The sequence below is a fragment of the Podarcis bocagei genome (genome assembly GCF_964188305.1).
Source record: "Podarcis bocagei genome assembly, chromosome: 2".
NCBI lineage: Eukaryota > Metazoa > Chordata > Lepidosauria > Squamata > Lacertidae > Podarcis > Podarcis bocagei.
Window position 1 is genome coordinate 16,290,085 of NC_138126.1, and position 11,641 is coordinate 16,301,725.

The 11,641-nt window shown below is 46.7% G+C and overlaps 1 protein-coding gene across 1 annotated transcript; it reads left to right on the forward strand.

Moving 5' to 3' along the window:
- Positions 1–3,122: 3,122 nt before the first annotated feature.
- LOC308581187 (E3 ubiquitin-protein ligase TRIM7-like) lies at positions 3,123–11,117 on the forward strand. The gene is made up of 5 exons (XM_081183714.1): positions 3,123–3,908; positions 6,057–6,152; positions 7,839–7,939; positions 8,280–8,365; positions 8,931–11,117. Exons 1-4 carry the CDS (start codon positions 3,714–3,716, stop codon positions 8,329–8,331), a joined length of 444 nt encoding a protein of 147 aa, XP_081039840.1. The 5' UTR covers positions 3,123–3,713; the 3' UTR covers positions 8,332–8,365; positions 8,931–11,117.
- The last annotated feature ends 524 nt before the right edge of the window (positions 11,118–11,641 follow it).

Genomic DNA, 11,641 nt, shown 5'->3' on the forward strand with positions numbered 1-11,641 from the left:
GGCTAAACTGCTGGCTGACTTAATTCCAGGATAAATACAACTCTTCTAGCATTTGTTAAATCCTTTGCATAATTACATTTAAGCCAATATATTTAAGCTAATATATTTCATACATTATCATAGGTAACCTTTTAAAAGAATAAGGCCTTTTTAAAGTAGAGAGAGAAAGAAAAAAAAGAACTCAGTTTAAAACAGTTTCAGAAGAAACCTCTTCAGTTTACATCCCCCCCTTCTCCAGCCAGCTGCTTTTCCCATTAGCTCTTCCTCAAACTCTCTCAGTTTAAGAAAGATACAGCTTTAAAAAGACTTCCCAAAAAATCCTCTCTTTCTCTGTCAGCTAGATGCTTCTCCCCATTTGCCTCTGGCCTTAGAAAATACAGCTCAAGGTTTAAGAGAGGCCCATGGTATCATTTTACTATTTACTCATTCCTAATCATGTTTATCTCTGCCTTTTTTATCTTCTATAACATGTAGGGTCAGTGTTCTTACTCAGTCTGTAATTTCAGCTTTTACGACTTTGAGAATTGCTTTCTGCTATCAATCAAAAGGGGCCCCTTTGTCTAGGAAAACATTACCAGTGTTTTCTTAAGCAGCTAGCCTTCTTGCCTGGCATGAAACATTTGAAAATCTACTTTTGAAAATCTAAGCCCTCTTTAATATACAAGTCCTGATCAAACATTAATAAAATGCAGGCTTATGCCTGATGCCTCATCATCACCTGACTCGCCTCAGGCTCCAGACATGCAAAGGAACTTCTATTGTACTTTTGGGTGGTGGGTACTTAAGACATATTTGTCTATGCTAATCTTATACCTGAGTCTTGCCCTGTCATGTCTGCTTATGCTAATCTTGTACCAAGGACTTGCCTGGACATGTTTGCCAAGGTCAACCCCTCCCCTTCGAACTGTATTCTGGGATGTGGTGGGAAAGTTTTAAAAGTCTTTGTCACCCCATCCTCAGGGTTCAAAATTTGCTCTTTTAAACTTTTGCGCAATAAACTTTGGTCTACAACTATTTGCTCCGGTTGGCTGGACTCCTTCCTTTATTCCGCAGGGACCTGCGGGCTCTGCCTGACGAGCTTGGTGACTGAGCAGCCTCGCACCTAGATTTTTCCTTAACACTAATAATAATAAAAACTACAAAGGAATTTCAGAAATAGACTGGAAAGAGAAGCTGCTGAATTGCAACTCATTACCAAACTTAAAACCATGGAGAGACCTGGTCTGAACAGAGACATTGGATTCTTATCTCATTATACATGACTTAGCCATTTTTCACCTTCTCACCCCTTGCCTTTTCCTGGAAGACCTATTACAGTCGTTAAGAGTCATCAACAGGCTCATCTCAGCTATCTGCCAATCTCCCATTCCCACCACCCTTCTGAGTAATACCCCTCCCCACCTTCTCACTATATAGAAGGATCTGGCAACTTCTGTTTCAGTGTATCTGAAGAAGTGTGCATGCACACGAAAGCTCATACCAAGAACTAACTTAGTTGGTCTTTAAGGTGCTACTGGAAGGAATTTTTTTATTTTGACTAATAATAATAATAATAATAATAATAATAATAATAATAATAATAATATATTTATACCCTGCCCATCTGGCTGAGTTTCCCCAGCCACTCTGGGTGGCTCACAATAGAGTGTTAAAAACAATACAGCATTAAATATTAAAAACTTCCCTAAATAGGGCTGCCTTCAGATGTATTTTAAAGATAAGATAGCTGCTTATTTCCTTCACATTTGAAGGGAGGGCATTCCTCAGGACCAAGGCCGTGTAGAGCTTTAAAGTTCAGCACCAACACTTTGAACTGTACTGAGAAACGTACTGGGAGCCAATGCAGATCTCTCAGGACCGGTGTTATATGGTCTTGGCGGCCACTCCCAGACACCAGTCTAGCTGCCGCATTCTGGATTAATTGCAGTTTCCAGGTCACCTTCAAAGGCAGGCCCACATATAGCACATTGCAGCAGTCGAAGTGGGAGATAACCAAAGCATGCACCACTCTGGCGAGGCAGTCCGCGGGCAGGTAGGGTCTCAGCCACTGTACCAGATGGAGCTGGTAGACAGCTGCCCTGGACACAGAACTGACCTGTGCCTCCATGGACAGCTGTGAGTCCAGAATGACTCTGAGGCTGCACACCTGGTCCTTCAGGGGCACAGGTACCCCATTCAGGACCAGGGAGTCCTCCACACCCACCCGCCCCCTGTCACAGAGCACATATCTGAAGAGGGCTTTATAACATGGTGGAGATGCTGAGAAAATGGATAGGGAGATTTTTCGTGATCTTAGCTCCTGGAGTGATCCAATGAAACTGAAGGAGAGCTGGAGGTGCTGCTGCAGGAGGCTTTGGGCTGAGAATATCTAGAGTCTAGAGGGTGGGGGTCTTTTCTGAAGGCCCACTTTTCTTCTCCAGAGCATCCAACGATTTGCTTCCCAGCATGCCAGATCTCTCTTCAAAGTCAAGACACATTCTGGGTTCCCAATTTCTCTTCCTCCATATTATATCTTCTGAGGATTAGCTACTATTATGTACTGAGCTGAATCCTAGAACAATAGGATCTAGAATGCAGCAGTCTGATTGGTCCGCAGGAGCCACCCAATCTAGCTCCAGGTGGAAGTGAATCAGCGACTTTATTGGCCTACAGGAGCAGCCAATCAGGCTCCTGGATGAAGTGAATCAGCAACCTGATTGGCCTGCAGGAGCAGCCAATCAGGCTTCTGAAGTGAATCCGCAACCTGATTAGCCTACAGGAGCAGCCTGGAATTAGCCAATCATGCGGGGCCCATTGTGTAAAAAATGTATATATAGCTAGACGTTTTGGGGAAAGTTTCATCATTGCTACTATGAGCTGAATAAAGAGCATGAAAGTCACACTCGACTGAGTATTTTTCAGCAACCCCTCCCATATTTCAGACATTATCATGATCTGAGCCTGAGGCCTGATCAAGTCTTTCTTTCAGATTGGGTTACTGCTTTCCCCCCATTACATTTTATTGTAATTAATTTTATTGGTCCTGGGCGGGGAGGGCAGAGGATAAAAATGTTATTGTTATTACTACTACTACTACTATAGTGCTATCATATATCAGAATAAAAAGGGAATAGAAGCTGAACAACTTTGGGAATTGCCTGTAAAAAGCTCAACAATTTTGGGGGTTTCCTTAAAAAAAGAAGAAGCTCAGCAACTTTTGTGGTGTCCTGGTTTTTACTGGATCCCACTCTGGAAGATCATTAAAATCCAGAGGAAATTGGTTTTCCACTCCCTAAATTCCACATGCATTTTAGAAAAATAGCACCCCCAAATGTCATCTTTGATATTACAGCTAACAGAGCCTGAAATATCACCCGGGGCACCTGTGAGGAATGCCCCAAATAATTTAGAGTTAATGAGGCGTCTTATCTCCTGTATTCTCCAGTTTCTTTCCTGGTACTAAATCAAAGGTTTGTTCCTGGTACTGAATTAAAGATTGCAGAATGTCCTTGCAAACTATGAGTTTGCTTTGCACATTCTTTCCACACCCCCCCCCTTTTTTATAATTGTTTAAACTTTCACTTTGGCTGTGGACTTTGACACACACCTGAGGTGCAACACAAAGTAGAAATCCCCCGTCACCTGGTTTCCAGGAAAGGGAACACCCAGTTTGTGAAATAAGTTTTTAGCAAAAGACAGCAGAGAAAAAAGTAACTCTTGGGCCCGAGGCAGCCATGGCTGCTGGGGGTCTTGCTGAGGATCTCTCCAGACGTCAGAGGGGAACATGGAGCTTCTGCGAAAAACACCAGGAACCCCGGAAACTCTTCTGTAAAAACCACAAAACCGCCATCTGTGTGATTTGTGACAAAGCCAAGGAACACAAAAAACACAAGGTTGTTCCTCTGGATGAAGCGCCTGAAATATACAAGGTAGGAAATCACGTTTTCTATTCTAGCAATACTCTACTAGCTATGGGCAAGCGAGTCCTGCAACAAAATGTTGCAGTGTGTCTCCATAAAAGGAATGCTCCAGTGAGCTTTGTGGTAAGGAGGTGGAGTATTTCATTAAGTGGAATGGCAGACGCTCCAAATGTCCCTATTTTCCAGGAACAGCCCCGGATTTACAGAAGCTGTCCCAGTTTGATCCTAGAATGTCCCACTTTTCCTTAGGACGTCCCTATTTTAACCGGAGAAATGTTGGAGGGTATGGTAGGATGTCCCTACTTTCAACAGAGAAACGTTGGAGGGTATGCGACCCCTGAGCCAAGGAGATAAGAAACTGTACAACCTTTAGAAGACATCTGATGGGAGCCCTGTATAGGGATGTTTTTAATGGGTGGCATGTAAATAATAAATTTATTACTATTATTATGATGGAATAGAACGCCCCTATTTTCCTCAGAGAAATGTTGGAGGGTATGGAATGAGAACAGGAAGTCTCTCCCCCCCAGAGTTGCTGAATTACAATTACAGCCAAGGCCAAGCAACCCTGGCCACGGCCAGAGAAGCTGGAGGGAAAAAAGGTCCCCTAAGTTTGGGACTACAGTCATACCTCAAGTTAAATATGCTTCAGGTCAAGCGTTTTCAGGTTATGTTCTGCGGCAACCCGGAAGTAATGGAACGCGTTACTTCCGCTTATCGCTGCTCGCGCATGCGCAGACGCTCAAAATGACGTCACACTCATGCGCAGAAGCTGTGAATCACAATCCGTGCATGTGCAGACACACAGACGCAGGTTGTGTTCGCTTCAGGATGTGAAAGGGGCTCCAGAACGGATCCTGTTCGCATCCAGAGGTACCACTGTATTTGTCACCCATAACCAAAGCATTTCTTATAGCTATATTAGAAGTCGTTCTGTAGAATAAGAAAGGGGGAAAGTATCCTTTGGGGAAGTAAGCTGGCCTCTGTTGCTACACCATGTTTATTTATATTCAGAATAAAGTAAAGGTAAAGAAACCCTTGACCATTAGGTCCAGTCATGGCCGACTCTGGGGTTGCGGCGCTCATCTCGCTTTATTGGCCGAGGGAGCCGGCGTACAGCTTCCAGGTCATGTGGCCAGCATGACTAAATAGCAACCCCCCCCCCAAAAAAAAAACATTTAAAAGAATGAAGAGTATTAATCAGCCAAAGGCCTTGTTGAAGAGGAACGTTTTCACCTGTTGCCTAAAAGTCTATAAGGAAGGTGCCAGGCAAGCCTCGCTGGGGAGAGCATCACACAAACGGGGAGCCGCTGCAGAGAAGGCCCTGTTCTTGTGTTGCCACCCTCCGGACCTCTCACAGAGGAGGCCCATCAAGAAGGGCCTCAGATGATGATCTTGGGGTCTGGGTCCCTATGGGGAGAGGCAGTCCTTGAGGTATTGCGGTCCTGAGCCACTTAAAGCTTTACAGTGGTACCTCGGGTTACAGACGCTTCAGGTTACAGACTCCGCTAACCCAGAAATAGTACCTCGGGTTAAGAACTTTGCTTCAGGATGAGAACAGAAATCTCGCTGCGGTGGCAGCGGGAGGCCCCATTAGCCAAAGTGGTGCTTCAGGTTAAGAACAGTTTCAGGTTAAGAACGGACCTCCGGAACGAATTAAGTTCTTAACCTGAGGCACCACTGTATAGGCCAAAACCAGCACTTTGAATTGGGCCCGGAAGCTAATTGGCAGCCAGTGCAGTTGGACCAAGATGGGTACAATATGCTCAAACCGTCTTGCCCTGGTGAGCAACATGGCTGCCAAATTCCGCACATTAGTCCAAGTACAGTATGTCCACCGGGTCACCTACATCTATTTGCTTATTGATGCTCTCAAAGATCTCCAATAGGCTTCACAGAGGCATCTGATTGGTCAGTGTGAGAAGAGGATGCTAGACTTTGGTCTGATCCAGCAGGCCTCTTGTTCTCTCCTTTCCAACTCTACAATTCTATGTTGAATGCTGCAAAGTGACATGGAAGGTACAGGAGACCTCCATAAAACTCAAGTCACAAGCATTGCATTCAACTTTCCTCTCACTTTCTCAATTTTGATATCATAAATACTCAATAAATCAAAAAAGAGAGAAAGAACCAAAGTACAAATCATGTTTCTTTCAGGATCAACTCTGCAGTCGCGAGGAGATTTTGTGTCAAGAGAGAGAGGAGGTTCTGGCTTACGGAGCAGCCATCTTAAAGGAAAGCCAAGACGAGCTTGTAAGTGCTGTCTGGCTGGCCACTGTGAGAACAGATCACTGGCCTCATCCTGCACTCCACTTCTTATGCACTCCATAGCTCTGCGTGATGCTACCTGCTTTGACATTTCCAATTGCTTGCTAAGCTAAAAGGAAAACAATTCTTTCTGTCCTACGGCCTTGCGACACCTCAACCTTCCTTATGGGGAAAAGTCACAACATCTGAGGCTTTTGAGTTTAGAAAAACAAAAGTTAAGACAAGAGGGACATAAAATTATGCACAGTGTGAAGAAAGCAGATGGACAGAATTATTTATCTCTTATACAAGAAGCTGAGGGCATTCAGTAAAACTGAATATTAGATGTTTCAACACACATAATGCTGGTGGCACTGTGGTCTAAACCACTGAGTCTCTTGGGCTTTCTGATCAAAAGATTGGTGGTTCAAGTTCCCACTCCCATTGCTCTGTCCCAGCTCCTGCCAACTTAGCAGTTCGAAAGCACACCAGTGCAAGTAGATAAATAGATACCGCTCCAGCGGGAAGGTAAATGGTGTCTCACTGCGCCAGAAGCGGTTTAGTCATGCTGGCCATATGACTTCCGGTGAACCAGAGCAGCGCACAGAAACATCGTTTACCTTTCCGTCGGAGTGGTACCTATTTATCTACTTACACATGACCATGCTTTCAAACTGCTAGGTTGGCAGGAGCTGGGACCGAGCAACGGGAGCTCATCCTGTCGTGGGGATTCGAACCGCCGACCTTCCGATTGGCAAGCCCTAGGCTCTGTGGTTTAGACCAGTGTTTCCCAACCGGTGTTCCGCGGCACACTACTGTGCCGTGAGACACCGGCTGGTGTGCCGTGGGAGGGAGGCGGGCGAGAGGCGGCGGCGAGAGGCGGCAGGGAGGATCCGCGTCGAGCCGGGGCGGCTCCGCGGTGGTGGTGCCGAGCGGCGGGGCAGCGCGCGCAAAAGGGAGGAGCGCGAGACAGCGGAGGAGGAGGAGGCCGGCATGTCCAGGCAGCAGCAGCAACAGCAGCAGCAGCAACTCCCGGCGACGGCTCCTCCGCCCGCTATCGCAGCCGCCGCCGCCTCAGCTGCCGCCGCCGCCTCAGCTGCCGCCGCCGCCTCAGCTGCCCTCGCTCTGCTGCCTCCTCCCACCCCGGCAAGGGGGAGGGAAAAAACGTTCACTTTTGTGCGTCCCTCCCGGCGTGACGCTGCGCGCTGACGTCACGGGGCGGGGCTTTAATGGTGGTGTGCCGCGAGATTTTTTTCCGGTAAGCAGGTGTGCCGTTGCCCAAAAACGTTTGGGAAACACTGGTTTAGACCACAGCGCCACTCAGGTCTAAGAGAGGCATCTGGTTGGACAATGTGAAAAAGAGATGCTGGCCTGATCCAGATTAGAAGGACACTTTTTATGTTCCCTCATTCTTGAGTGTATTCTCCTCCCAAAGCATTGGGGAGGTCTCCCTTCCTTCCTATCAAGGTGTGTTAAACCCCCTACTTCACTTGCACCCTGTAATCTATTGAATCCAACCCATTCAAATGCTGCAAGAGGATATGGAAGGTTGCAGGAGATCTCTGTAAAAAGCACAGGAATGTGAGGGCAAGGAGCAAGCATGCCATTCAACTTTCCCCCTCGGACTTCACTTCAGAAATAGACAATAAAGGAACCAAAAACAAAATGAAGTGGTTTATATTTTCTCTTCAGGATCAAATTGACGCTCTTGCGGAGAATCTGGAGGCGATGAGACAGGCAGCATTTGGAGATGGGGGAAAACAGACGCGGAAAAGAAGATTCAAGGGGTTCTTGTAAGTGTTGCTGATGTTGGGAAATGAAAAAGTACAAGTCTAAAAATAATAAACCAGGGGAAAATAAATCCAGAAAGGGTTGGATATTTTTAAGCACACAAGGCCACCTTGCTTCTATTTGGGGTTGTCCCTTTCTCCTGCAGGAAATGACTGACCATTCCAAGGGTGGGCACCCATAAGCTTCTAGAAAGTTCTTTCCCTGATTAATGTTGTGACCTTTGTAGGGAATTTAAAAGTGCCTTTCCCAGGCAATGCTCAGGAATGACGTGGTCCCTTGATGTTGCAGAACCTGAATATATTCTCCACCCTGACTCCCTTTTCTCCTCCTTCCACCATCTAGCAAATGGAAATGGAAGAGAAGACATCCTTCCTTGAACTGCCAGTCTTCTTAAGCTCTTGGGACGAGGACTGCTCTGGGCCTTTCAGGTACGTCCCTTTCCTCCCTCTGTGTCAAGCCTCAGTCTCCAGGCGCAGAGGGAGGAGATACCATTCACTGTCATACCACATAATTTTATTCTATTTATTTTCTGCCTTCCCTCCCATAGTCACCCAGGGATAGTTCCTTCCCCGGGTGAGCAAAGTACAAGGAACAATGCTGGGCATTTACCGTATTTTTTTCTCTATAAGACTCACTTTTTCCCTCCTAAAAAGAAAGGGAAATGTGTGTGCGTCTTATGGAGCGAATGCAGGCTGCACAGCTATCCCAGAAGCCAGAACAGCAAGAGGGATTGCTGCTTTCACTGCACAGCGATCCCTCTTGCTGTTCTGGCTTCTGAGATTCAGAATATTTTTTTTCTTGTTTTCTTCCTCCAAAAACTAGGTGCGTCTTATGGTCTGGTGCGTCTTATAGAGCGAAAAATACGGTAGTTTCAAGTGGGAGATGAGAGAGGCATGCTTGCTTAGATCCATTTCACAGATTATGAACACTATTGTCCTTTGCACCAGAATGAAACAAAAATTAATTCTGCTCCGCCTTTTGCCTGGATTGCAGATCTCCAACACCTCTGCACCTCTCAAAAAGCAACCTTGCAGCTCTTCTTCTATGGGGAGAAATTGAAGAAGCGGATTGAGGAGGAGGAGCAGAAGCCATTGCAGAGCTGGAAACATCTGAAGCTGTAGGAAGGACCTAGAAACATCAAGTGGAGTCTCACTATTACCTTTCAGGTTAAGAAAAGATCAACCCGCCAGCCAAGGACAGTAATCATCATAGAGGCTGTGGGGAATGTCCTGAGCAGTCTGAAGGAAATCATAGATGGGAGGAGCTACTGCCTAGAAAGCGTCTCCTTTCAGGCAGTTGCGTGTCGAGACCCCGCAGCCACCCCCTCGTTGGAAATAACTCACACAAGGACACGGATATTAGGTTTATGTTATTGGGCAAATTTTGGCCACAACTTTATTGAAATTACAGAATGTGAGCAGTATTGGCTTAGCCATTGATTGGACCTGACTATATTTGACTCCTGCCCATTGTGCAGGAAGTCGCCAGTGAGGGTAAGCCACTGGTAGGAGGAGCCCTGTCAATGCAGACCAACTCAAGCTCCCCCTGGTGTTCCCGTCGGGGTCGTGTCAAGGCCTTAGCTCCCCAGCCGGGCTTCGGACAAGATCAACACCCCCGGATTCCTTTAACGGAATACCCTTAAGCATGGAGGGGCAGGTGATGGCCACACCTCCCCTCCCCCACACAAGGTCAAGCAATGCCTAACCGCAACCCTAACAAAGTTGTGACGATTGCTACGAGGTAGGCGAAAACCAAGTGGCCAGCGCCAATTTGCCAAGTGGAAAAATTCCTACCAGGCCCCTCGGACAACCAAGGCGACCAACCAAAGTCCATAGCAAGGCCAGTGCCTAACCTGCAAAATAGGGAGGGAGGGCGGGTGATTGAGGAAGCGAGCCAAAGAGGAAGTCCTCTGGCTCGCTCCTCCGTTTAAACGGCCCCCCTAGCCAGCGGGTTGGCTGGCCGGGCTCTGACGTGGCCGGGATCACCCAGGCAATGGGGGACAAAGTCCCCCGCCCCCAGTGGGGAGTGGGTGGCCATGCGGTCCACCGCAAATTCCTCCCCACTGCGAAGTGGAGCGGATCTGCCAATAAACAATTCCCTGTCCCACCCCAAAAATAATTTACATTCATAGGATCATAGAGCCATCTAGGCCAACCCTGTGCAATTCAGGGATCTTTCGCTGGGAGGAAACCGGAAGGGGAATCAGGACTGAATTTTTGTGTCCATAGACACCCAGGCTTGATTCTGGTCCTGATCACAAATTTCTGGGTTGAGCATATATTGTCTGCCTGACGAAGCCACTGTTGCGCCCCTGTCTCTGGTTGGCTGACCTTAACATTCTGGTTAAAAATCAAAGCAGAACCTGGAAGCCAGAAACCTATGGGGGCCCCACAAGCAGGACCCCAGGTCTGCATTTGCAAGAACCTAGTCATTTGGTGCAGCAGCATCTACATTTTGGGACTCCCTGCCTCTTGATATTAAGCAGGTGCCTTCACTGTGTTCTTTTTGGTGCCTGCTAAAAACATTCTAGGGGACACGGGTGGCGCTGTGGGTTAAACCACAGAGCCTAGGACTTGCCAATCAGAAGGTTGGCGGTTCGAATCCCCGTGATGGGGTGATCTCCCGTTGCTTGGTCTCTGCTCCTGTCAACCTAGCAGTTCGAAAGCACGTCAAAGTGCAAATAGATAAATAGGTACCGCTCCAGCGGGAAGGTAAACGGCGTTTCCGTGCGCTGCTCTGGTTCGCCAGAAGCAGCTTAGTCATGCTGGCCACATGACCCGGAAGCTGTACGCCGGCTCCCTCAGCCAGTAAAGCGAGATGAGTGCCGCAACCCGAGTCAGCCACGACTGGACCTAATGGTCAGGGGTCCCTTTACCTTTACTAAAAACATTCTGGTTTCGTCAAGCCTACCGAGATGCTTAGAAAATAAGTTTTAGTAGTTTAACTTCTGGTATATTTTATCCCCCCCCCCCGATTTTATCTTTCTGTAAACTACTTTGGTGTTGTTGGTTTTTGTTTTACAAAACAAGTGGTGTATAATTTTTTATGAAATAAATAAGCAAGTAAGTAAGAGCGCTTCCTCCTTCTTCTGCTCTGCAGAGACTGGAATTGGGAGGAATGGTTCCTTTGATCATGGAGGTGATTTATAGCCATCATGAATCATAGCCATTTAAAGCTGTATCCTCTATGACTTGGATGAAATGAATGAATAAATAAATAATCACAGGCTCACCCTATTCACACACAAATATGCCCTTAAGAATGGATTTGTAAGCAAAAAGACAATGGGAAGGCTTTCCCAATTTTTCTCCCTTACTGCAGAGGAATATTTGGGGTCAAAATGGCTTCAGGATTGCTCTCCCGTACTATTTCAGACACATGGTTCATATATTCCTATATGTGTGCATTGATGAGTATTTATTCTATATTTGAGACCTTAAAATTCTTATAACAATGTAATATTTCACTGACAAAGGGCTGCATTCATTGAGAAAATGGGGCTAAGTGAAAGCACCTGCTGTTAATAGGTGCCCTGCGATGTGATTGGCAAGTATCTGGATACCATTTAGCTGAGCTGTTTGCAAAGGCCGTTTGCAGAGTTGGTTCCAGAGGTTATTGCATATTATCAGACGCCGACGATTCTGTAAAAACGACTCACTAAAAACTGGCACCAGGATGGAGTGCTGGGCTGTTTCTGTATGTCT

What these genes read in the sequence shown, in the direction of transcription:
- LOC308581187 (XM_081183714.1), top strand. Translation starts at nt 3,714, where the DNA reads ATGGCTGCTGGGGGTCTTGCTGAGGATCTCTCCAGACGTCAGAGGGGA. An exon ending in AAGCGCCTGAAATATACAAG is followed by an intron (nt 3,909 to 6,056) that starts GTAGGAAATCAC and finishes TGTTTCTTTCAG; the next exon opens with GATCAACTCTGCAGTCGCGA. An exon ending in AGAAGATTCAAGGGGTTCTT is followed by an intron (nt 7,940 to 8,279) that starts GTAAGTGTTGCT and finishes TCCACCATCTAG; the next exon opens with CAAATGGAAATGGAAGAGAA.